The sequence below is a fragment of the Cladophialophora bantiana genome, assembly GCF_000835475.1.
Source record: "Cladophialophora bantiana CBS 173.52 unplaced genomic scaffold supercont1.5, whole genome shotgun sequence".
NCBI lineage: Eukaryota > Fungi > Ascomycota > Eurotiomycetes > Chaetothyriales > Herpotrichiellaceae > Cladophialophora > Cladophialophora bantiana.
Genome location: NW_015971579.1, coordinates 1,954,885 through 1,977,214, shown reverse-complemented (window position 1 = coordinate 1,977,214; position 22,330 = coordinate 1,954,885). Strand labels below are relative to the sequence as shown.

The 22,330-nt window shown below is 53.4% G+C and overlaps 6 protein-coding genes across 6 annotated transcripts; 3 read left to right on the top strand and 3 right to left on the bottom strand.

Annotated features, from left to right (window-relative positions):
- Window positions 1–3,555: 3,555 nt before the first annotated feature.
- Window positions 3,556–4,536, top strand: Z519_04311 (uncharacterized protein; the record flags this gene model as incomplete). The annotated part of the gene is made up of 1 exon (XM_016762057.1): window positions 3,556–4,536. One exon carries the CDS (start codon window positions 3,556–3,558, stop codon window positions 4,534–4,536), a length of 981 nt encoding a protein of 326 aa, XP_016622395.1.
- A 690-nt stretch (window positions 4,537–5,226) lies between these two features.
- On the bottom strand, window positions 5,227–6,572 carry Z519_04310 (uncharacterized protein; the record flags this gene model as incomplete). Its single annotated transcript, XM_016762056.1, has 2 exons — window positions 5,227–5,909; window positions 5,966–6,572. The coding sequence occupies 2 exons, from the start codon at window positions 6,570–6,572 to the stop codon at window positions 5,227–5,229; spliced, it is 1,290 nt and encodes a 429-aa protein (XP_016622394.1).
- A 2,040-nt stretch (window positions 6,573–8,612) lies between these two features.
- On the top strand, window positions 8,613–17,719 carry Z519_04309 (uncharacterized protein; the record flags this gene model as incomplete). Its single annotated transcript, XM_016762055.1, has 4 exons — window positions 8,613–12,661; window positions 12,712–12,932; window positions 12,985–15,202; window positions 15,259–17,719. The coding sequence occupies 4 exons, from the start codon at window positions 8,613–8,615 to the stop codon at window positions 17,717–17,719; spliced, it is 8,949 nt and encodes a 2,982-aa protein (XP_016622393.1).
- A 142-nt stretch (window positions 17,720–17,861) lies between these two features.
- Window positions 17,862–18,611, bottom strand: Z519_04308 (uncharacterized protein; the record flags this gene model as incomplete). Its single annotated transcript, XM_016762054.1, has 1 exon — window positions 17,862–18,611. One exon carries the CDS (start codon window positions 18,609–18,611, stop codon window positions 17,862–17,864), a length of 750 nt encoding a protein of 249 aa, XP_016622392.1.
- Window positions 18,612–19,035: 424 nt separating this feature from the next.
- Z519_04307 (uncharacterized protein) lies at window positions 19,036–20,249 on the top strand (the record flags this gene model as incomplete). The annotated part of the gene is made up of 3 exons (XM_016762053.1): window positions 19,036–19,589; window positions 19,655–19,766; window positions 19,833–20,249. 3 exons carry the CDS (start codon window positions 19,036–19,038, stop codon window positions 20,247–20,249), a joined length of 1,083 nt encoding a protein of 360 aa, XP_016622391.1.
- A 118-nt stretch (window positions 20,250–20,367) lies between these two features.
- On the bottom strand, window positions 20,368–22,248 carry Z519_04306 (uncharacterized protein; the record flags this gene model as incomplete). The annotated part of the gene is made up of 6 exons (XM_016762052.1): window positions 20,368–20,505; window positions 20,597–21,364; window positions 21,430–21,548; window positions 21,603–21,846; window positions 21,911–22,074; window positions 22,134–22,248. 6 exons carry the CDS (start codon window positions 22,246–22,248, stop codon window positions 20,368–20,370), a joined length of 1,548 nt encoding a protein of 515 aa, XP_016622390.1.
- Window positions 22,249–22,330: the final 82 nt, after the last annotated feature.

Below are 22,330 nucleotides of genomic sequence, written 5' to 3'. Positions count from 1 at the left end.
GTTGGACAGGAATCAGGATGCGAGGGGTTGTGACTGAGCAGACTGGACTCAGAGCGTATTATATCGAGTCCAAGGTTTCAAGGTTGGGGTCTGTGCCATGACACCCTCTCGAGGCAGTTCAGAAGAACAGGTTAGCGGCCGGGCGATGCTGCTTACATCCGGCAACGAAGGATCGACACAGCGTACGGGTTATGGGCGGATAGGTGTTGGCTCGCAGTAGAGGAAGAAGGAGAAGGAGACAGGGGATGATTTGGAAGCACGATTGAGGCTGTGTTGGAAGGACTGGGCACCGCAACAGTTTCGTGTTTGAGAACTTGTCACAGAAGTTGCGTTTTTAATGGACTTGGAGGCGATCGCAATCGTCCAAGCACCAAGGTGCAGGTGATCGGAACGCCGGGATGCGTGGAGTGATCCACTGAGTACCTCGGGGCGAACCAGGATGTCGGAGGCCGCAGTCAATTGGCGTGGGATATCGTCTGCCAGACTGCCACAGCACCAAGCCATCCAGCTTGGATACGAGGTGATGGTGATATCCGGCGGTTACCCTTGGGCCTGGACATGCACTCGGGTTGATAGAGGAAAAAGAAAAATCGCTTGTCGTAAGGCAGAGTGTCCGGAATCCTGCCTGTCAATTGATCCCCTGTTTACCTGCATGAGTATCGTCGCAAGGGTCAGGCGGCTTTATTGGATGTCTGATGCAGGGGCAGCATGAGGAGTTCGAGACCTTTGCGACTGTTGCGACACGCACAACGATACTTTCCCTGGAGCTGGTCAGCATCTGAGGGTTTGGGTCCTAAGGGGGGGAGGAGAGAATCGTGGATGGTGTGGAAGTGGAACTGCGCTGCAGGGTTGGTGGAAACCGACCGAGGCGCGACACGTGAGGGGCCGGAACAGCTGTGATGCCGAAGCCGGGGCCCTCTCCTAGTTGCACTAAGTAGCTAGCCCATAGCCTATTGGTGCCTATTGGTGCCCGTTGCTGCCTAGTGGCCCCAGGCTTGCGAGGTTGATAGGCGACGTGATAGGCACCGAATTGGCATTGCTAAGCGTTGCTAGGGGCTTCTAAGCGCGGGGTGCTAGCTACAAGCTACCGGCAAGTTTAGGTAGTCATGACGCGTACAAGGTAATAATATTCGCAACCACCATCTCAATCCGTCAAAACTTGTCCATTCCATTCATTGCCAACGTCAAGTACTCGGTAATACGATGCATACCACAACCACACAACCTTCAATTTCCCCAAAGAGCTTAATCCATGGCACGCGACAGATCGACCCTCTACCTCACACGTACTTGTTGTCATCCGTATCTGACTGCTCGATGACGGTGTTGCCAATAATAACAATCGCCTACTAGCATTTACTGATCAACAACGAGAGGCTAGTCGAGCATACTTGAACCAAGTAGGTTCGTCAGCCGTCATGTCCCAGAGATGCAGAGTGTGAATATAACTTCTGGCCGGTCACAGTCCGGAAAAGAATATGCCTCATGTTCATTCCATACCATTGGTACTCATTGTTCATTGCTGGTAAACCTCTTGACGTGGACACCCACGTGTGCGCAGGGTCAGCATTGATGCAGATACTTGCTTTCCCCGTCATGTTCTTGGCCACCCTATCAAACCATGAGGAAAACACATCGTTGATAAATGTGTCTTGTCTCGGTTGTTGAGCGGAGACCGAGGTGTTTCGACAGAATGAAAAGTGTTCTCATGGACTTCCATGGCTATCAACGTGCGAGACCATCGCTCTTCATCTACTCCCGCCCGCCGGCAAATCCCCGTATATTGGCCTGGAGCACACGTTATCATGAGAAGAGGACTCAAACGCCGCCGCCTCACACCTAACAAGTAGGCAGGCATGTCGCTGTTCGAACCATGACGAGTATCGACTGGGTATATCAATATCTACCCAGTGCTAGCGTATACCGTATGCAGCATACCATCTCCAACAACCAAAGAGATCAGCCTATCTCGCGCGACCACGTTTCTGGTTAAGCAGGGCCACTTCTCTGCAACCCGCGAAAGCAGCTCATGCATATCATTCACAACGAGAATATTAACATGCATAACGAGACCATTTTGGGAACAGAATGGGTGGATTAATCCACCATTCTGCTTGTTATGTCTTGGTTTATGGATTGATTCATAGCTCATACGTTGAGTATAATGACGCCGTTGATCTCCTGAATTTCCGTACTTTAATATTTACGATCACGGGCCAATTGAGTTCCTTGTGGCGCCTCTCCACCGACCGGAATGGACGGCAAAATTATTTGTCTTGCTCTATCACCAGGGTTTCTCTTGGCTTCACGCGAAGACTGAGTCCTTCCACTGGATCAAATATCGACAAGGGTCATTCGATATATGTGTACTTCTTTATCATTGTTTACGCTTTGGACATTCTCAATCCTCGTAAACCCGTTCCCCCTTCCATGAAAGATAATGAGACGTTAGCTTTTGCAGCGCGTGTTGCTGGCGGTGTCTCTATCAATGCCACCGAGCCCGCCCGGCTGGTCCCCTACCAAGACGCTCTGACCGGTGAATGTATCGGTGTCTCCAAGAGTTGATTGGGTGATTGCTGTAGTAGCGCTTCTGAGCGGTGAAGACGGGCTGTCTAACATTACGTCTGAGGCTGAGGCGATGCCGAGCCCAACTAGCCACCAGCCCGCGATCTTGGTTCATCTCATTGCCAACCTCGGAGCTTACGGGCCTTTAGTGCCAGCAAGCCTCCAATTTTGGTTGATTCCACAATCATCTTCCTGGCTATGGCATACCATATTCTCACATTCCTGTCGGGAGGCTCCAACAAGAGATTTCGCTGCTCCCTGCTCTATGTTGTACCCCAGGGTAGTGGGCTTTGGGGCCCTCACGTCTGACGCGGATTGAGGCTCGTCCCGCCATATGGTTTCGAGCCCATATCGCAATCTCGAATTCACGAAATCGGTGAATGACGTATTCAAGGTTTGCAGTCCTTCCCTTGCATAACTGCTAAAGAACTCTGTGTTCGGCGTCGCCGTTCACAAAAGTTTAATTCCACCGGCTCGATGTTGACTTACTCCCGCAATGAGCCAGCCACTCGAAGCCGCATTTGCTACCCCGAAGCATTGGGTACAACACTTTGGCTCCTGATCGCTGAGATATTAAGACGGTGTTCAATGGCCTGAACTATACCTGCAACCACCAGCTCGGCCAACTCCCTAAAATTGAGAGATCCAAGAGGCGTAGCTGAAGTCCTTATCCGGGCCTGGCTGTCCAATGGCTTGGTCTCAGGGTCAAAATACCGTAATGTGCTATGAGATACTGTCAGAATCTGACTATTCAGATGGCAAGACCTGTGATTTTTGATATGCGGCCAAATCTGCGACCCCGACGGCCAAGCAAGTACAGCATTCCCTTTTCCACGCGTTTACGAACAAGTTTAGATGCTGTACAGACGGGCCACATGGGACGATCGCCTTTAAGATATAAACGGGGTTGCCCCTTGAGTCTTTGGATAACTATAGGTAAAGATCAAGTCGTCTGCAAAGACCTTGTTCGTTTCTGATCTCGGTTACAATATGGCGCTGTCAAAGAACAGTGTCTATTGTTTACTAGCCTCCACCACCCCTTTGGACAAGAACAACATCTTTGTCTCCTCCTGGGTTCTTCCCCCCCTCCTCCACGGCTGCCTGCGCGTGCTTCTTGGTCTCTACGTCTTCGCTGCTATCATCTACTCCTACACCTGGTTCTCCGGCAACATCGACATCTACCACCTGCATGACGTTGATGAACCTTCGTATACAACAGCGATCGGCTCCTCCGCTATCGGTCGGTCTTTCTCCTATTTCACATACCTCTCATACTATGGGCAGGGCTTCTATTTCTTTGTCACTGCGGTGGATACTTTCTTCTATACGAAAACGGGAACGAGCTGGCTGCATAACCGATTGCCACCGTCCCTGCAAATCTTGCATAGCCTGTACTACAGCATGGTGACATGCTTTCTTATTCTAGTCACACTCACGTTCTGGTGCACCATGTACTTCGGGCCGTGGTACAAGGTGACGTTTGACGCCTGGGCCAACATCTCCGTCCACGCAATGAACACATTCATGGCCTTGCTCGAGATCATCCTGCCCACGACCGAACCATTTCCCTGGACGCACTTGCCTTTTCTCATGACCATCCAGTCGCTGTACCTTGGACTGGCATATCTTACGCGTGCGACAGACGGGTTTTGGGTGCATGAATGGCTGGATCCAGAACTGGGCAAGTGGAAGGTCGCGGTGCACGTCGTATGCTACTCGGTGGTCACCGTCGTCATCTTTGTCTTTTTGAGATACACAATCTGGGTCAGGAATTGGCTCCTCAGGCGACACTCAAGGAGACAACTCGGCCGGGACGAAGTTGTGGCAGAGAAGCTTGTGGGCATGGTAGACTCTTCGCGTTCCAGCCGGACCTTTGTGGCTGATATCGCGGCACAGACCCTATCAGAGGGGCTTTGGGTGTCTCCAATGGTCTATACGGCACCTAGGGTAGGTCATCGTGTAAATTTCTAGTCAGAGCGGTTTTATAGATGTGATTTGTCGTTTCGAATTCCATTCATGGCCACGATCTTGCACTTCTGTAATTCTGTGTTGTATGCTGCTGTAACCTTTTCGATGTATGTCTGTTTCTTCGTTAACGCACGAAATTAAAGCAGCAAAGTAGGGAGATGGTTTTGAAGGCGGAAGAGGTGACTGCTTCTAGTCGAGCGATGCATACTCGTACTCGTACTCGTAGTTACAGGTAGCACGGGCTACAATGCTCTAAACTTCTTTATCTAAATAGAGGTCTTGTCTCTTGCATCACTGCCTATCAGCCTCCTATATCCACAAGGCGTTAATTCTGCCGCCCCGGACGAGCAAGCCCATGGCAGAGCATCTATTCAATGCCCTTTCGCCTTACCTCAGCCCTTCCTAGATATTGCCAACGTCGTTTCGAGGCTCCGTTTCCTTCTGCGGTCAGTTTTCCTCGTCTCAAACCATCAACAACATTCGTCTACGCCACATGGTGTGCGGGGTGTGGTTGTGGATTTCCACAAATATGGACAGTGCAATCTGTGGGCCAGCCAAGACCACCAGCGCAGCCTTGGCGGTGCCTGAGATAAGGCTCGGGCCGGCGTGCCAAGTTCAGTGGCTGTCTTGAACACCTCGGAAGCCGTAGTCACAAGAGCTAATCAAGACGTTGCTAGACTACTGAGGTACATATCAAGCACAATGCTCGGTAAGGCCCAGGATTGCAGCACGACAGCGCTGTAGGTACACCACAGCGGACTTGTTCTTAACGCTTGCCTCGTCCTCCCACATTGCTGCGACGAAGCGAGCTGGCAACGACGGTCTTGGAGAACCGTTATCTGGGAGTGCCTGCTGAGCGAAATCCATCTGCTCCTGGCAGACCAGCGACGAAATGCTTTGCCCTTGTTGCTTAGAGGGTATCCCAAGTAAGTGTTCCATCTCATTGAGTCGGCTGCAGCCAATGCGGAGGAGGTTGACGCTGGAATTCAGTGCGTGGCCGAAATGGCCTGGAGGCATGAACAGATCTCCTAGTCGAAGACTGTGTGGAACATGACTCGCGTCGGAAAATTTGCCATCTGATGCTTCCAGACTGGTTCTCAGACTACTGGCGCCTTGTGTGCTTTGAGGACTGGTTGAGCCACCAGAAGCAGTCGGCGACGGCGATGTCAAGAGACCCTGGAGCATCTGCTCCGACAGGGACGCTACAAGTTTGACACACAGCACATAGCCTTGCGCGGCTATCGACGCTTGTTTGCTCCGCAGATGCGCATCGTGTGGACTTTGAGGTGCGCAAGGGGGTCCTGCTCCCGCCACATTGTTAAGCTTTAGAACTCTTAGGAAACCTCCAACGGCGCTCAAGACTTCGCCGATAGGATCTGGAAACTAGAGTCAGCACTACAGCGATTTTGGGGACTTGAAACCGACGTCATACATTCTTGAGGCGCTCGGCCCGTCTGACCCTCCACGGTCCTAAGGAATGTTGCTTCCAACTCCTGGAATGCCTTGGCAAGCTCCGCCGACAAATTGGAGAACTCGGTCATGGGCTCATCGCCTGCTTCAGTAGAGCCGCTCGAGGACAGCAAGGGCATGCCTACCGCAGATTGGACGGGAGTCCCGGCATCATGCTCAAACGTGGGCAAGTTGGGGGCGGCTAATGAGGTACTCCCGCTTGTGGTGGGCCGAGATGAAGGAGAAATCGCAAAGATGTCGTCGAAATGTGCCAATTCAAGACCAAAAATTGTGTCCAGCTCAGCCACCGGATCGTTCAATGTCGGAGTCGCCGAATTCCCGGGCCAGCCATCCCAGGTAGCAAAGTTGTCGATGCTGCATTGGGTCGCCTTCTTGCTGGATCTCGCGCCGTACACGCACTCGAGTCCAGCCCTTTGACACCGCTTGCATCGAGTCAATGAGGCCTTGTCTCCCACGCATCGCAACTTTTGTTGATGGCACCTGTCGCACGACTTCCGCAGCGTTCGGCCATCAGCGCGTCGAACGATGGCAATTTCTGCTGTGCCAGGATCCGTCCTTGCCGACAACATAGCCCGAGTGACGGTGAGACGACATTCGGTTGTCGGCGAAAGCGAGGGAGCAGAAGAGGATGAGAAAACGCCGGCAGGCCGTGGAGGTAAGAATGCCGATACACATGATACACTTATATCTATCTCCATAGTAGTACAAGCTGATCAACAGACGTAGAAGCCGAAAGTACATCTCAGGACATACGTATTCTGCTACTGCAATGCGTCACAGGCGGGCCTGAAAAGCTGCCTGTAAGGTGCCGAATGTGATCTGTCTGGTTACGCAAGTAGATCTGATTGGCGGCTTTCCCATGATATGCAGCTGCAGTCTCGTACAGCCGCTTGCAGAAGTGTCTTCGCCCTTATGCGCTTCGCAAGATTCCCCGCTGCATATCCTGCATCAGCGGTAGCGCAAGCCTTGCCATATTTGACGAAACCCAAGCCCTTGCCGCCATCCAATGATCTCCGAGTCGGTTGAGTAACACCGCCGATCAGCCGAACTTCATTGGTCTATACAGTCTGCTCGTATGCTATATCTCTATCCACCACTCAGTATGCAGCTAGCATCTTACTAATGTAAGTACCTTCACGGAAGGATCTACGGTTGCAGACTGCGTTCCTTTCTCTTCTGTCTTCTCTTCTCCCTCCGGCCCCATTCCTTTACCCTTGCTCTCGTCTCATTCCCAAGTATCCATCTCCGTTTCCCCTATACCTTAGATGTGGTCATCTTAGCATCGCGCGCATACAGGATGCAACTGCTCTGGTAGTTCGGTCTTTAGCCCGAATTTGATAGCCATTGCCGCTTTATAATACGTTGTTAGTATCCAAGGTGTATCCCCGTGCAGACTGATTTGTTATCTAACCGCACTCCACCTCTGTCAGATAAGTACTACGTGGCATCCTGTTATCCCATGTGCGTCGCTCGCCATATCCTAGCACCCTTGGATTGTGAAGGAAGGCGTTGATGCCAATCTTTCCCGTCCGCAGCTGTAGTACGAGAATAGCGCATCCCGCTTTTGACGGCCCGCGTGTAGCTGGTGTGTTGTCCGCCGGGGTCTGGACTAATCATTGGAGAGGCTGTCCCTTTGCTCTTTGTTATCAACGTCGATTCAATATTGTACGGCTCTCTTGCATGATCTTCCTCCGGCGTCTTCGACGCCCGTCGCCAGCTGTTCGGCTGCGTATTCTCGGCGGTTGGGTCCCAATGCCATGAGAATTCCGCGAAAGCCGGCTGAGGAACAGACCAGAGACCAGTAGCTTCTGCTACATCCTCATCTACGTATCTAGGTATATATTGAGTAGTAAAATATTGAAGGAAAACATAGTCTCTGGTGTAATTGGGGCGCCGAGAGACTTCAAATTAGCAAGCAGCCGCCCAGCCGCAGTGGGGCAAAGAATGCATCAAAATTGCATTCGGATGAGACCGGCTTCGTAATCGCCTGTACTTTGTCTTCGGAGTCTTTGCTGTTCGGGCGTTTATCAGGGTCTGCATACAATCGCTATCCTCACATGAACAGCCATATATTCGACGCTAGCGGCTTGGCAGGGCCTCCAGGCTACGGCCCGCGAATAAATGAAGGATCACTAGGGTTCACTAGCTCGGCACGAACCGCCGATGCCCCCCTCTATACCCCGCTAATCCTGGTTGAGAGCCAAGCCACTAGCCGATGTCGCCCATGTTGCCAAAATGTCACCCCAATAAAAGGACGTGGTTGTTGGATCCTTCACAACTCCCTTCGGGAATACGCGTGCATTCTACGCTTGCGGGAATATGGCGTTGCAATAGATATCGGCACGACATGTGCGCCAGTGAGGCCGAAGAGTCGGCGTTAGGAATACCAGGCGTACAAAACGCCTTCTCTCTTCATCATGACGCGCCACCCGGCAAGAAGCTCAGCCAAATGAATTGACAGACAACGCGCCTCTCTCGAACGACCGCCGTCTCTACATCATTTCATCGTTGATTGGCGGACCTGTACGAGGAATCTTCTCCCCGAAAGATCGTTTGCTCAGCATCAGAACGACTGCATTCATCGCCAAATATATGGTGCTCAAACCGCCATGAGTCTGTCTGAAGCTCAACGCGGGGAGCCCATCGCATTGATCGGCAGTGGTTGTCGCTTTCCAGGCGGTGCAAGTAGCCCTTCTCGTCTCTGGGAGCTTCTGAAATCCCCCAGAGACTTGGTGAAGAAAGTTCCCAAAGAAAGATTCAACATAGACGGCTATTACCATCCCGATGGGCATCATCATGGCCGAACAAATGCACAATACGCATACTTTCTCGAAGAAGATCCATATACGTTTGATCCAGGCTTCTTCAATATCTCCCCCAATGAAGCCGATACAATCGATCCTCAACAGCGCTTGCTTCTGGAGACCGTCTTTGACAGCCTCCTATCGGCGGGGCTTAGGATGGAGGATCTTCGAGGCTCTCCTACCGCCGTCTACGTCGGATTGATGCAACGCGATTTTCTTGACAACTCAAACTATGACATAGATGCATTGAGCACATATGCCGCCACCGGAGCCGCGGCATCTATTCTTTCCAACAGGGTCTCGTACGCGTTTGGCTGGCATGGGCCTAGTATGACTATCGATACTGCTTGTAGCTCATCTCTCGTTGCCGTTCACCTTGCTGTTCAGCAGCTTCGAACAGGAGCGAGTCGGGTCGCTGTGGCAGCCGGCTCGAATCTAATTCTTGGCCCCACCCCCTTTGTCACTGCAAGCAAGCTCAACATGTTCTCACCCACCGGCCGTTCTCGGATGTGGGACGCCGCAGCGGACGGTTACGCCAGAGGTGAAGGCATTGCCGCTGTCGTTCTCAAGACCCTGACGCAGGCAATTGCAGATGGTGACACTATCGAATGTATAATACGCGAAACCGGCATCAATCAGGATGGCAAGACTCCTGGCATAACGATGCCGAGTCCGGCGGCACAAGAGGCGCTGATTCGGCAAGTCTACAAGACAGCAGGTCTCGATATTACGAAACCTGAGGACAGGTGTCAATATTTCGAAGCCCACGGAACAGGGACTCAAGCGGGAGATCCACAGGAAGCCTGTGCCATCTCGTCTGCTTTCTTCGGCGACAGACAGCGTGCTGTTGACGAAGACCCACTCTACGTGGGCAGTATAAAGACCATCATTGGCCACACCGAAGGTACTGCAGGGGTCGCTGGCCTGATTAAAGCATCACAGGTCATACAGCATGGCATTCTTCCCCCAAACATGCTATTCAATGAGCTGAATCCGAGAGTGGCCCCGTTCTATTCAGATCTGCGAGTCGTCACGGAACAACAGGCCTGGCCGGCGCTCAAGTTCAACCAACCACGACGCGTGAGCGTCAACTCGTTCGGCTTTGGGGGAACAAATGCCCATGTAATTCTCGAGTCATACGTTCCCGCCTCGAAATTAGCGCTGGATCCAGCACCAACGCCTTGTCTCGCCCCGATCGTGCTCTCCGCACACTCTACTGCCTCACTTAGAGCTTCCCTGGAGGACCTCAAGCAATGTCTAACCAGCCAGCCGGAACTTCGGCTGTGCGATCTGGCCTGGACACTGCTGAATAAGCGGTCTGCCCTCCAAGTCCGCCATACGATACAAGCAAAAACCGTGCCAGCACTCTGCGAGGCTCTCGACCGCGATGCACCTTTGGTGTCAGGAAAGCAAGCCGCCACAACGATATCGGACGTGAAGAGAAAACCTCAAGTTCTTGGTATTTTTACTGGACAGGGTGCTCAGTGGCCAGCAATGGGGAAGATCCTCATTTCTGAAGTTGCATACGCTCGAAATATCGTTTCAGAGCTTGACTACAGCCTTCAGAGCTTACCAGCAGAATACCGACCTCGATGGAGTCTCATGCATCAACTTCTCCTGGAAGGTGAACACTCTAATGTGCACGATGCTGCCTTTTCTCAGCCGCTTTGTTGTGCGGTCCAAATCGTGCTGATCAAGCTCCTTGAAGCGGCAGGGGTGACATTCAAGGTTGTCATCGGGCACAGTTCAGGGGAGATAGCTTGTGCCTTCGCTGCCGGCTTCATATCGGCGTCGCAAGCCATCCGTATTGCATACCTTCGCGGCTTTACCGCAGAATACGCGCGTGGCCCAGATGGTATAGAAGGTGCCATGTTGGCTGCGGGCACCTCCTTCGACGACGCGAGCGACTTGTGCGCTCTTGAGGCTTTCGAAAATAGACTAACAGTTGCTGCGAGCAATGGTCCAGACTCCGTTACGCTCTCTGGAGATAAGGATGCCATCCTCGAGGCATACGATATTCTTATTGACGAATCGCGGTTTGCTCGAGTCCTCAAAGTTGACAAGGCTTACCACTCACACCATATGCGTCCTTGCGCAGAGCCGTACGTTACCGCTCTGAAAGCTTGTGGGTGTGATACGTTCACCTCGCGCAATGCGCCCCGAAGCACTTGGCTCTCGTCCGTACACGAAGGGAAGATAATGTGGCTCGAGGACCTTAGCGCGGAGTACTGGAAAGAAAACTTGCTCTCCCCGGTCCTCTTTTCTCCAGCGGTCGAGCTAGCAGTCCTGAAACACACGCCCCTTGACATTTGCATCGAGGTTGGCGCTCACCCTGCACTGAAGAATCCAACCCTGCAGACCATCCAAAACTGTATCGGGTCTGACCTCCCGTACGTGGGCTGCATGGAGCGCAAGAAAGACGACACCGAAGCCTTCGCTTCATGCTTAGGATACATGTGGTTGCATTTCGGCTCAGCGGCTATTGATATTGACACCTTGTATAGCAGCCTGTCAATCAATGCACAAGTCCGTGATCTCTCGAAGGAGCTTCCGAGCTATTCCTGGGACCACTCGCGCTCTTACAGGAAGGAGTCCCGCGCACTTCGCGCCTTGCTTGATGCAGAAAGGCCTCATCTGTTGCTCGGCAGGCGCTCTGCCCACAGCACTCCTTTGTCGACGCACTGGCAAAATTTCATATGTCCACGGGATATTGAATGGCTCGACGGCCACTCACTTCAGGGACAGATTGTGTTCCCTGGGGCAGGCTACGTGGTCATGGCTATGGAGGCTGCCGTAAAGCTGAGCGGCGAGCGGAGCATTCAGCTCTTGGAAGCTCTGGACGTCAAAATCGACAAGGCTGTTACCTTCGAAGATGAGAACAGCATGGTCGAGCTCAACTTAAGCATTGACGTGGACCCGTCGCAGACTATGGATGCATATGCCGTGTATAGTTTCACCATCAACTCGTGCCTCGCCAGAGAAACTGGGCCCACTCGTTCAGTCGCTGGCACACTCGCCATCACGTATGGGTCAGCGACGCGCGAGGCTCTGCCAGCACCCTCGGACGAACCCGCCCACCTCAATGATGTTAGCATCGACCGGTTCTACAACATGCTCGACGAGGCTGGGTACAACTATACCAAGCAGTTCCGCGGAATCACCAGCCTCAGACGCGGTGACGGCAAGGCGTACGGCACCATTAACTTCCACCGCCTGGAAGACGGCCACCGCAACATGGTCATCCATCCTAGCACGCTCGATGTTGCCTTTCAGAGCATGATTGGAGCATATGCAGCTCCTGGTGATGGGCGTCTACGATCCCTGCTTGTCCCTACCAGAATCGGTCGCATCGCTCTAAACCCGTGGATTGCTGATTGGATCAACGCTTCGTCTAGTCAAGTAGACTTCATCTCCACCAATTTGTCAAGCGTTGGTACAAACATGCAAGGGGATATTGAGGTCTTTGACTCCGAGACTAAGGCAACGATGCTTCACATCGAGGGTATTGGTTTTAAGCCCACCTTCCCACCCTCGGCTGCAGACGATCACGACATGTACACTAAATGGAGCTGGGGTCCTCTGAATCCGGATCCGTTGCTCAACGAAGTCGATAGACATGCCACAGAGCAGGACAAGAAGGACGTTGCAGTTATCGAGCGGGTTACCTACTGGTATATCAGATTTATCCTGGACAGGGTGACCGCCGAGGATCGTGAGAAAGCACCCTTCCACTTCGCAAAGTATATCCAATGGTGTGAGCATGTACTCAGTGAAACCCAAGGCGGTCGCAACGTATGGTACACACCAGATTGGGATAAAGATACACGTGCCGATATCGAAGAAATGATCCGAAAGTAAGGTTTCTCGCCGACAGAGAAAGATTTTTGACTGATGAAACATCTAGAAATATATGCCAACCGTTCATCCGTCTCATCCAGAGAGTTGGCGAAGGTGCTTTGCAAACATTCCGCAACAATGAGAATGCCTTCGATCTCCTGGACCACGACGGCCTGCTCACGGAGTTCTACAGCGGGGAAGTGAGTTATGGCCAATCTTATTACTATTACCAACGGATGCTCGAGCAAATCACCCACCGCTACCCGAACATGGACGTTCTTGAAGTCGGTACGTGTAACGCATCGCCTCCAAGCGCAACGACAATTGACGACTGCAACAGGAGCGGGCACAGCAGGAGCGACACGATTATTTTTGAACCATGATCAACTCTCTTTTAACAGCTACACCTTCACCGATATTTCCCGCACCTTCTTCGAACCCGCCGCCAAAGAGTTTGAGCGACACGCAGCAAAGATGGATTTCCAACCACTCGACATCCGCCTGCCCCCTAGCGAACAGGGATTCAAGCCTAACTCATATGACTTGATCGCGGCGTCCAATGTGCTCCACGCCACACCGAACCTCGAAGTGACTATGGCAAACGTCCGGTCGCTGCTGAAACCTGGGGGTCGATTGATTGTCATTGAAATTGCGCACCGCGAGCATACTCGTGTCGGATTCATCTTTGGGCTGTTCCCAGATTGGTGGTCCGGTCATGAGGAAGGCCGTGTGTTGGAGCCCTTCATTTCTTACGATGAATGGGACAAATTACTGAAGAGAACCGGGTTCTCTGGCATTGACAGCCGCTCTTTTGATCCAGACAGTACAACCTTCCCAAGCGGCGTATTCCTTTCCCATGCCGTAGACGACTTTATAAGGAAGCTGGATTCGCCCCTGACTGCTCCTTTGGAGGACTCTTATAGGCCACTAGTTATCGTCGGAGGTTCCTCGCCAAAGACGGCTGAGCTCGTTGTTCGACTCCCCGACATTCTACCGGTACGCAAAATTGACACCGTCCCAAGCTTCCGAGAGATCATCGACTTTGACTTACACCCGGGGTCAACATTCATTGTACTCTCGGAGCTTGATGAGCATACCTTTGCGGCATTGGACAACGAAAAGTTCGATGCCTTACAGACCATCTTCAATGCTGCTCGCCATGTCTTGTGGGTGACTGAAAACGCTTGGAATGAGAATCCCCAGCAAGCACAGTCAATCGGCCTACTTCGTACATTGCGTCATGAATATCCCGACATTCAGATCCAACTGCTGGATGTTGACAACGTTCGAACCCTGGAGCCTCGTTCCCTGATCGAGACGGTGCTGCGTCTGGAACATGGCGCGAAATGGGAGGACGGCGACCTTCTATGGACTCAAGAGCCCGAGCTGTACTTATCTGGCGGCAAGGTCCTGATATCGCGTCTCAAACGTGATGTAGAGAGGAACAACCGACTAAATTCTGGCCGCCGTCCCATCCTGGTCGACCTAGACCCACGAAAAGAGAATTTGAGCTTGGAATACGATGAAGGAAAGCCTTTCTTCGGAGCCAATGTAGAGCGGTTTATCCCCTTGTTCCCTGACGAGACCTCGGTGAAGGTCCATGTGCAGTACTCGCTCGCAAAGGCTCTCCGTATCGGCCGATTAGGGTTCTACTATCTGATTCAGGGCAACGTTGCCGGTTCAGAGGATACGATCGTGATGGCTTTATCGGACCGCAATGCTTCCCATGTCCAAGTACCTTCTCGCCAATGTATCCATGTCGGAAGGAGACAGGAGTGGGCCAAGTCGCCGCTCCTGGACATCTCGGCGAACATTGTCGCCCTCACTCTGATGTCTGACCTCGTGCAAGGTTCGGCGGTGCTCGTCTTTGAGCCTCCCAGCTTCTATGTTGAGAGTCTGCGCGACCAAGCCGCGGCTGCCGGCATCTCACTGACGTTTGCTTCCACCAAGGCTGCGCCCAAAGTGAGCGGTATCCAGTGGATTAGTCTACACGATAGGGAGACTGAGCGAAGCCTCCGCCAGAAACTGCCCACGAAGACTTCCGTGCTATACGATTTGGTTGCCGATCAGAATCCGGCAAGTCTGAGCTGTCGGCTTGTCAGGTGTCTTCCACCTGGCTGCTCAGTCCGTGGCCCAGACCACTTGTTCCAGAATGTCGCGACACCAATGTCGGAACTGGGCTCTCAAGCAGCGACCCAGATACTGGCTGAAGCTGTTAAAACCGTGCGAAAATCCAGCGATATCGACAGTATGCCAGTTCTCACAGGCCATGAGATCTTGTCTTCTAAGAGCGCTCTTGAGGTCAACGCAATGATCGATTGGGCAACAGACAAGCTTATCACTAGTCGCATCCGCCCCATTGAGACGAATGACCTATTTGTTGGAGACAAGACGTATTTGCTGGTCGGCCTTGCTGGCGACATGGGCCGTTCGATCGCTCGATTTATGGTTGAGCGTGGCGCGCGCCATCTTGTACTGTCCAGTCGTGTCCCCAAGATTGACCAACGTTGGATCGACGATATCGCTCGTTCTGGAGGCAGAGTAATGGTACTTCCCATGTAAGTCGGCGTCATGTCGTGTACTATTATGAAGGATGCTAACTATCTGGAACTAGGGATGTCTCCAACGAAGCGTCAGTCGACAAAGGCCTGGCAGAGGTGCGTGCATCGATGCCTCCAATCGTCGGAGTGGCGTTTGGGCCGCTCCTGCTCCAGGACGTCATGTTCAAGAACATGGAACTCTGGATGATGGAGATGGTCCTGGCACCCAAGGTAACAGGGGTTCGCCTGTTAAACGAGCGTTTCTCTGATCCGGCAAACCCGCTGGACTTCTTCGTCATGTTCTCATCTATCGTGATGGTTGTAGGGAACCCGGGACAAGCCGCATACAGCGCTGCAAATGCGTATCTCCACGCGATAACCAAGCAAAGACGCGCTCGCGGCATGGCCGCATCGACTATCGATATCGGTGCTGTCATTGGAGTAGGCTTCATTTCCCGTGCTGGGCGTGAGAGTGAATCCCAAACCCGCAAGTTCCTCGCCGACGAGGTCAAGGAGTGGGAGCTCCATGCGCTCTTCGCGGAAGCCGTTGTGGCAGGCCGAAATCAGGAGATCGACGACGTGGAACTTGTTACTGGCATGGTCCACATGGATGAGAAAGAGCGAGATCGAATTCCTTGGTATAACGACCCGCGCTTTGCCGCATTCAAGTTGTCTGATCGTCATACCGCTGGCAACGCAGCCACTGGAGCTGTCGAATCCCTCAAAGATCAATTGACAAAGGCCGAAACTCTGGATCAGGTCCGCACCATCATCCTTGAAGGCGTGTCAATTAGAATTCGTGGAGCCTTGCTGCTCGCTGCGACCGACGAGCTGAATCTGACAGCTCCTTTGATTGACCAGGGAGTGGACTCTCTCAGCGCGGTGACGGTAGCCTCGTGGTTTGCCAAGAATCTCAACCTCGACGTTCCTTTATTGAAGATTCTAGGCGGCGCCTCAGTGTCCGACTTGGTTGACGATGCTGTCTCTCGCCTGAGTGTCGACTTGATTCCACTGGTTGATTCTGGATCTCGAGAGGACGGGGTGCAAATGGCCGAGAGCGTACCGCCAATCGCGCCGTCAGAGACCGTCGGCACGTCTTCCAGTGACGGATCTACTTTCTCTGCTGAACACAATGGCGACATACCAACGCCGCTATCCCAAACTTCTCAAGCCGACGACGGTTTCCAGCACGTGGGACCGCTTTCCATCATGCAAGAGTACACGTGGAAGCAGATGCAACTTCCTCTGGATCCAACCACCTTCAACAGCACCATTGGCATATACATGCAAGGCCCTCTCGATCTAAGTCGCCTCAACTCGGCTTTTGATCAGGCTCTGCGGCGCAGTGACGCATTTCGTACGTGTTTTATCTCTGATCCGGACTCCTCCTTTGAGCGGCCTATGCAGGCAATCATGAGATTACCCCGAAACTCCTTTCAATCCTACAGAGTTGCAGACAGGAACGCTGCCGACCAAGCATTCAAGGACCTCCAAAAGGTTAGGTACGATCTAGAAAAAGGGGAGACGCTCAAGATCATCGACTACTTCTGGACGCCCACCGATCACCTTCTGGTCATTGCCTACCATCGCCTCGTTGGCGACGGCTGGACCACCGAGCACCTTTTTGTCGACGTTAGCCAGCTCTATAGCGGCCTGCCGCTCGAACCAGCCCCTAGCTACGTCGACTACGCGATCCGCCAGCGTTCACAGCTCACATCGGGCGCCTTTGATGCCGACCTCACTTATTGGTCCGACCTTTTTCGAACCCTGCCACCCCGCCTACCTGTCCTCTCCCTCGCCTCCACCAACCTGTCCAACTCGACACCTCTCGACTGGACCTCGCACGAAGCCACTGCAAGGCTCAACCGCATGGAGGCAGTGCGCATCAAGGACCGCAGCCGCAAACGGCAAGCCACTCCAATGCACTTCTACCTCACCTCATTCTACATCCTCCTCGCCCGGCTGACTGCCTCCACCGATATCGCAATTGGCGTTGCCGACGCTGGTCGCGCCTCTCTCATCGATCAAGCCACAATGGGCTTCTTCGCTTCCTACCTCCCTGTGCGCCTGCCCTACGACCCCGGCCATACTTTCAACGAAGCACTTGGCGCCATTAAAGAGCAAATGCGCGCCGCCCTCCTCCACAGTGCCGTCCCCTTGCCCTCCATTCTCGACCGCCTCGGTCTGCCCATTAGCCCAAGCGCCGATGACCCCTCTTCCCATGCGCCACTCTTCCAGGCCATCTTCGACTACAAGCAAGGCCAGACGGAAAGCGGAAGCATCGGCGAGGCGAAGATGGTCGAGACTAATATCCCACGAGCGGGGACGCCGTATGATATCACATTGCAGATTGGGGATGATCCGAGCAAAGGGGAGCCGGTGATTACGGTGAAGCTGCGTAAGGAGCGGTATGGGTTAGGAGCCGCCGAGGCGGTGATTCAGGCATACCTGTCGATCCTGAACACCTTTTCAAGGAATCCCGTTCTAAGGGTTACGGACGGAACGTTAGATCACGGTGCTATCGCAAGGAGTTGAACAAGTTGTTGGGTATTCGGCGAGGCTGCAATAATGTATGATCCCATATATAGAGCACTAAGTCCTCCCAGTTTTCGTACTCCAGGAACTACCTCTAGCGTTCGAGGAGTCTCTTTGCTGGCCTGATGAAAATCTATCTATCCTACGCTGCTTTTATTCCTGCCAGTCTCCGGATGTGCTTGACAACTTCGGCGACGTCACCTTTCTGGTTGGGAAGGTGGTGGCTGGTGTCGACTGGGACGATGGTGGCGCACTGCGGCTGGTAGTGGTTACGGACCAGCTGGCGTGCGCGCCCGAGACAGAAGTCGCGGTTGCCGTGGATGTGCAATGTTGGCACGTCGATAAGGGCTGTTTTCTTGCCCCTGGCCTGAGCGCGCGCATTCATCCACAACGACGCCTCGCGCGGAAAGAAGCAGCAGCTAATGGCGGCGAACTGCAGCGGTGGAAGGGCGGAGAGCAGGACTTGCTGCTCTTGCTCTTGTTCCTGCGCTTGCTGCTGCCGCTGCTCCTGCTGCAGCCAGAGCATCAGCGTCAGCGCGAGCCCGCCTTCGGAGAAGCCTACGGCGCCGACAATGTTCTCCACATCAGCATCCGCATTACTGTTCCTCCAGTCATCCAGACCCCTCTGCACCGCGCCGTTGATCTCTCGTATGCTGTCGTCAATGCTCACTTCGTGCCCGTGAAACCAGCCACGGTACGGCTCCTGCCCGCTGAACATAGGCAGCACCCCAGGCCCCGGCCCGCACTCCAGCGGGCCGTCAAGGAATATGAACTCGAACGTATCGCGCAGCTGGTAGCAAATCCTCGCCATCTGGACGTTGAAAATGGATCCCTTGGAGCCGGTGCCATGGAAGCATAGAAGCGCTTTTTTGGGAACCTTTTTGACAGTCATTGTGGTTTTCCGGTCTGGTTTCCTTCGTACCTACCATGCCCTACCACGAAGGCGTCTGCGGTCTTTTGTCCCAGGAATCTTGAAATCCCATATCTCACGTTCTGTTACGAGGTGGGTTGAAGGTGATGCAGCAAATTTGTCCGAAGAAGGCCGAAAATCACCGAAAGACTGCTTTAGGCCCAACGCGGTGTCCACAGCCCCACATCAATAGATGGTTGCTTCGCTGACCACTCACGGCTCGAGTCAGCACAATCCTGTGGTACTAAGGGATCTGGTAACTACAGAAATAAATTACCTAGTGTGTAAGTGCATTTCACCTCATACTGATCCAAGCGGCATTCAGACCCCTCGCTCCTTGAGAAGTCGCTTTTTCAGTGCCAACGACCCGCGAACGCCATCCTTGATCTCTGGCTGAGTGCCCAGAATGGGATCAATTGCTATTGACACTGGCTTCATACCCCCAACGACTCAGCGTGCAATAATTGCAGAGACGGGAGACCGCGTATGCATTCGCGAAGATACCCCTTTGGCTCCGCTGCGAAGCGATGAATTCCTGGTCCGCACCGAGGCCTTGTCCCTTAATCCCAGCGACACCAAGATGCGCGGTGACTTCGTCACTCCAGGTGCCATGCTCGGCTGCGACTACGCGGGCACCGTTGTTGCTCGCGGATCCGCCGTCACCGGCGTCGAGATTGGCGACCGAGTGTGCGGCGCCCAGTACGAAATGAACGCCAAGAGACCATTTCGTGCTGCGTTTGGAGAGTACAACATTCCCACCGGCCCTTTCTGGATGAAGCTGCCTGATTCAATCACCACCGAAGGCGGTGCCACGTACAGCGCTGCCATCGGCACGGCAGGTCTAGCTCTGAAACTTCTCGAGCTGCCGCTTCCAGATGCCCCCGTGCAGAAGCCGGGGCACGTTCTCGTGTACGGCGGCGGTACCGCAACGGCGACCATTGCCATACAGCTGCTCAAACTGTACGCAAAAATACCACGACCCTCCCCATATCGACGCAGTTTGCGAGCTGACTGATTGATCCCAGCGTCAACATGATACCAATCACAGCCTGCTCACCCGTGCACACCGAACGGCTTAAATCTTATGGCGCCGAGGCAACCTTTGACTATCATGAACCAGATTGCGCTGGTCAGATAGTAAGTAGAACGATATCTATCCCTGTCCTGTAGCCACCTTCAAGTCCTTGCCTCATATCTACGCAGAAATCCTATACCAGAAATAATCTCCGCTACGCGCTCGATTGCATCACAACAGTCGAATCAACCGCCCTCTGTTTTGCGGCCCTGGGTCGGGCAGGAGGCAAATACGTCTCCCTTGATCCCTTCGAACAGAGTGTCGCCACGCGCAAAGTTGTCAAGACGGACTGGACTTTAGGACCTTCGCTTTTTGGGGAGGGATGCGTGTGGCCGGAACCATACGCACGGCCACCGAGCAAGGAGCTTCTACAGTACGGGGAGAGGTTGTGGGCGGTGGCGCAACGGTTGCTTGATGAGGGATGCTTGAAACATCACCCTGTTAGGCTACTGAAAGGTGGATTGGAGCAGGTGCTGGTGGGGATGGAGATGGTGAGGAGGGGGGATCTCAAGGGGGAGAAGTGCGTTGTGAAGTTAGCCCGGTAGTCGTGCTTTTAACCGTCAATGTTAAATGTCTTCTTCAGTATATGCCTCTTAAAGTGTGGTAAAGTGAGAGAGAGAGTGCGGTGCTCCGTGTCAACTTGAACGGCAGCCCTGGACTAGCTCATCCGTATTTATACCCCTCTTCAAAGTGATCGAACCTCGCACCCGACCTAAGACTAAGCATCGCCTCCACACCATCCGGCTTGACCCCCAGAGCCTCCCTGAGCTTCCATTCCTTCGCTGGGTCTACAAGTCGAACCTACTCACATGGTCAGTCCAATCTGACCTGCCGTTCCTCGGGCGCAAAGATAGAGAAACAAAAAGGGGGGGGAGAAAAATGCCCCACTCACGTCGAACGTAGAATACAGCGTTGCTACGAGCTTGTAGATCTCACACCGCGCAATATTCTTGCCCATGCAGGCGCGGTCACCCGCGCCCCAAGTCAAGTCCGTCTTGTTCATCCAGCGCAACCGCTCCGCATACTCGTCCGGGCTCTCGGTGGGCATCACGAGCCAGCGTTCCGGCCGGAACTGTCGCGCGTCCGCGCCGAAGATGTCTTCGTTGAATTGAGTCGACCCACCTAACATGGCGACTGCGGTGCCCGTTGGCACACGGCGGCCGTCGGGCAGGATGAAGTCCCGATCGGGTGGGATGGCGCGGCGGGAGAGCGCTGCACCGAGGGGAGAACAGCGAAAAGTCTCGCGCATGACTGCGTCGAGATAGGGCATTTTCTGGATCTCGACCCAGGACGGGGGCATCTGGAGGCCAGAGGATTGCAGTTCGGCATGCAGTTTGGCGGCGACGGAGGGATCCTTGCCCACGAAGTAGACCACGGCTGTGATAATGGCAGCGACCGATTCGCCACCTGCGAAGAGGGGTGTCGTGGCGTAGCCGTGTAGGACAAGCTCATCAACGGTCTGTGGAAACTTCTCCTTCGTCTCGAGGAGCTGGTCAAGGAGGTCCTCACGGTCGCTGGTCCTTGTGGTTGATACCCCCATCGCCCTCCGGCTTTGGATGAGTTCGCGTGCTCGACGTGGGAAGGACCCCATGCGTTTGACCATCATGCTGGCCAGTGGGGTCCTCTTGAGAATTGCGTACATCCAAGGCATGCAGACGCCCTGCATGATTGCATTGAACGCAGTTAGCAAACTGCAAGCATTGCTTTCCTCCATGTGCAACCCACCATGGCTCGGAATTTTTGAGCTTCATGTAGGCCCTTGAACATGCCCTCTCGATCAGCTTCACCTCGAATAAGTCCGAAGTCCACGGATGCGGTGACCCTCATTATCGTATCGTACGCAACTGTGTAATCATGTTAGTGTTCGATCATTAGAGCGATTAGATGCTTCTGCCCACAAAAGTGCGCCCATTGATAAACGGGCATGGTCTTCCCTTTGCTGTAGAACTCCTGGTCGAGCTGGTGGACGAACTGAAGGATGCACTCGTCGATGAAACGTTCCGACTTCGTGACGTTAGACATGGAATAGATGCCCGCAATTGGTCGTTTAATAGCCGCATGTTCTCTGGTCGTCTCCATTGCCACGATATTCGGATAGACAACCCCATTGAGCTCATGTCGCAGGGGCTTAAAGTGATGGCTCTAAGGGGACATTACCTCGACTCAATAATGACTTCTGGGCTCAGACGCTGTGCGGATTACATACTTTGGGAAGTGGTGACCTGGTGCCATACACTTCGTCAATCATGGCCGGGTCGGAGAAAATAAGGGTGCGTGGACCAATTTGGACCACAGGGCCGTACACCCTGTGCAGTTCCGCGATAGCCAGACGTGTTCGCTCATGGTATGTGTCGAGCACCTGAAATAGATCTAGCGAAAATGTTAGATCTTATAGGCCAAGGCAACAGCAGGATTGTGATATTGGCTACCTGTATACCGTCGATACCATGGTCCCGGAAAGCGCCATAGTCCTGTCCGCAAAGGTGTTGCGAGAAACCAGATCACGCCTGCAGCAATACAAGCTAGAAGCAAGAGATTAAACATCTTCGATGCTAGAACGATGCGCTGGAGATCGCTGTCGATTAGTGTTGCTGGTTTAACCTTATACAATTAGGTGAACTTGCAG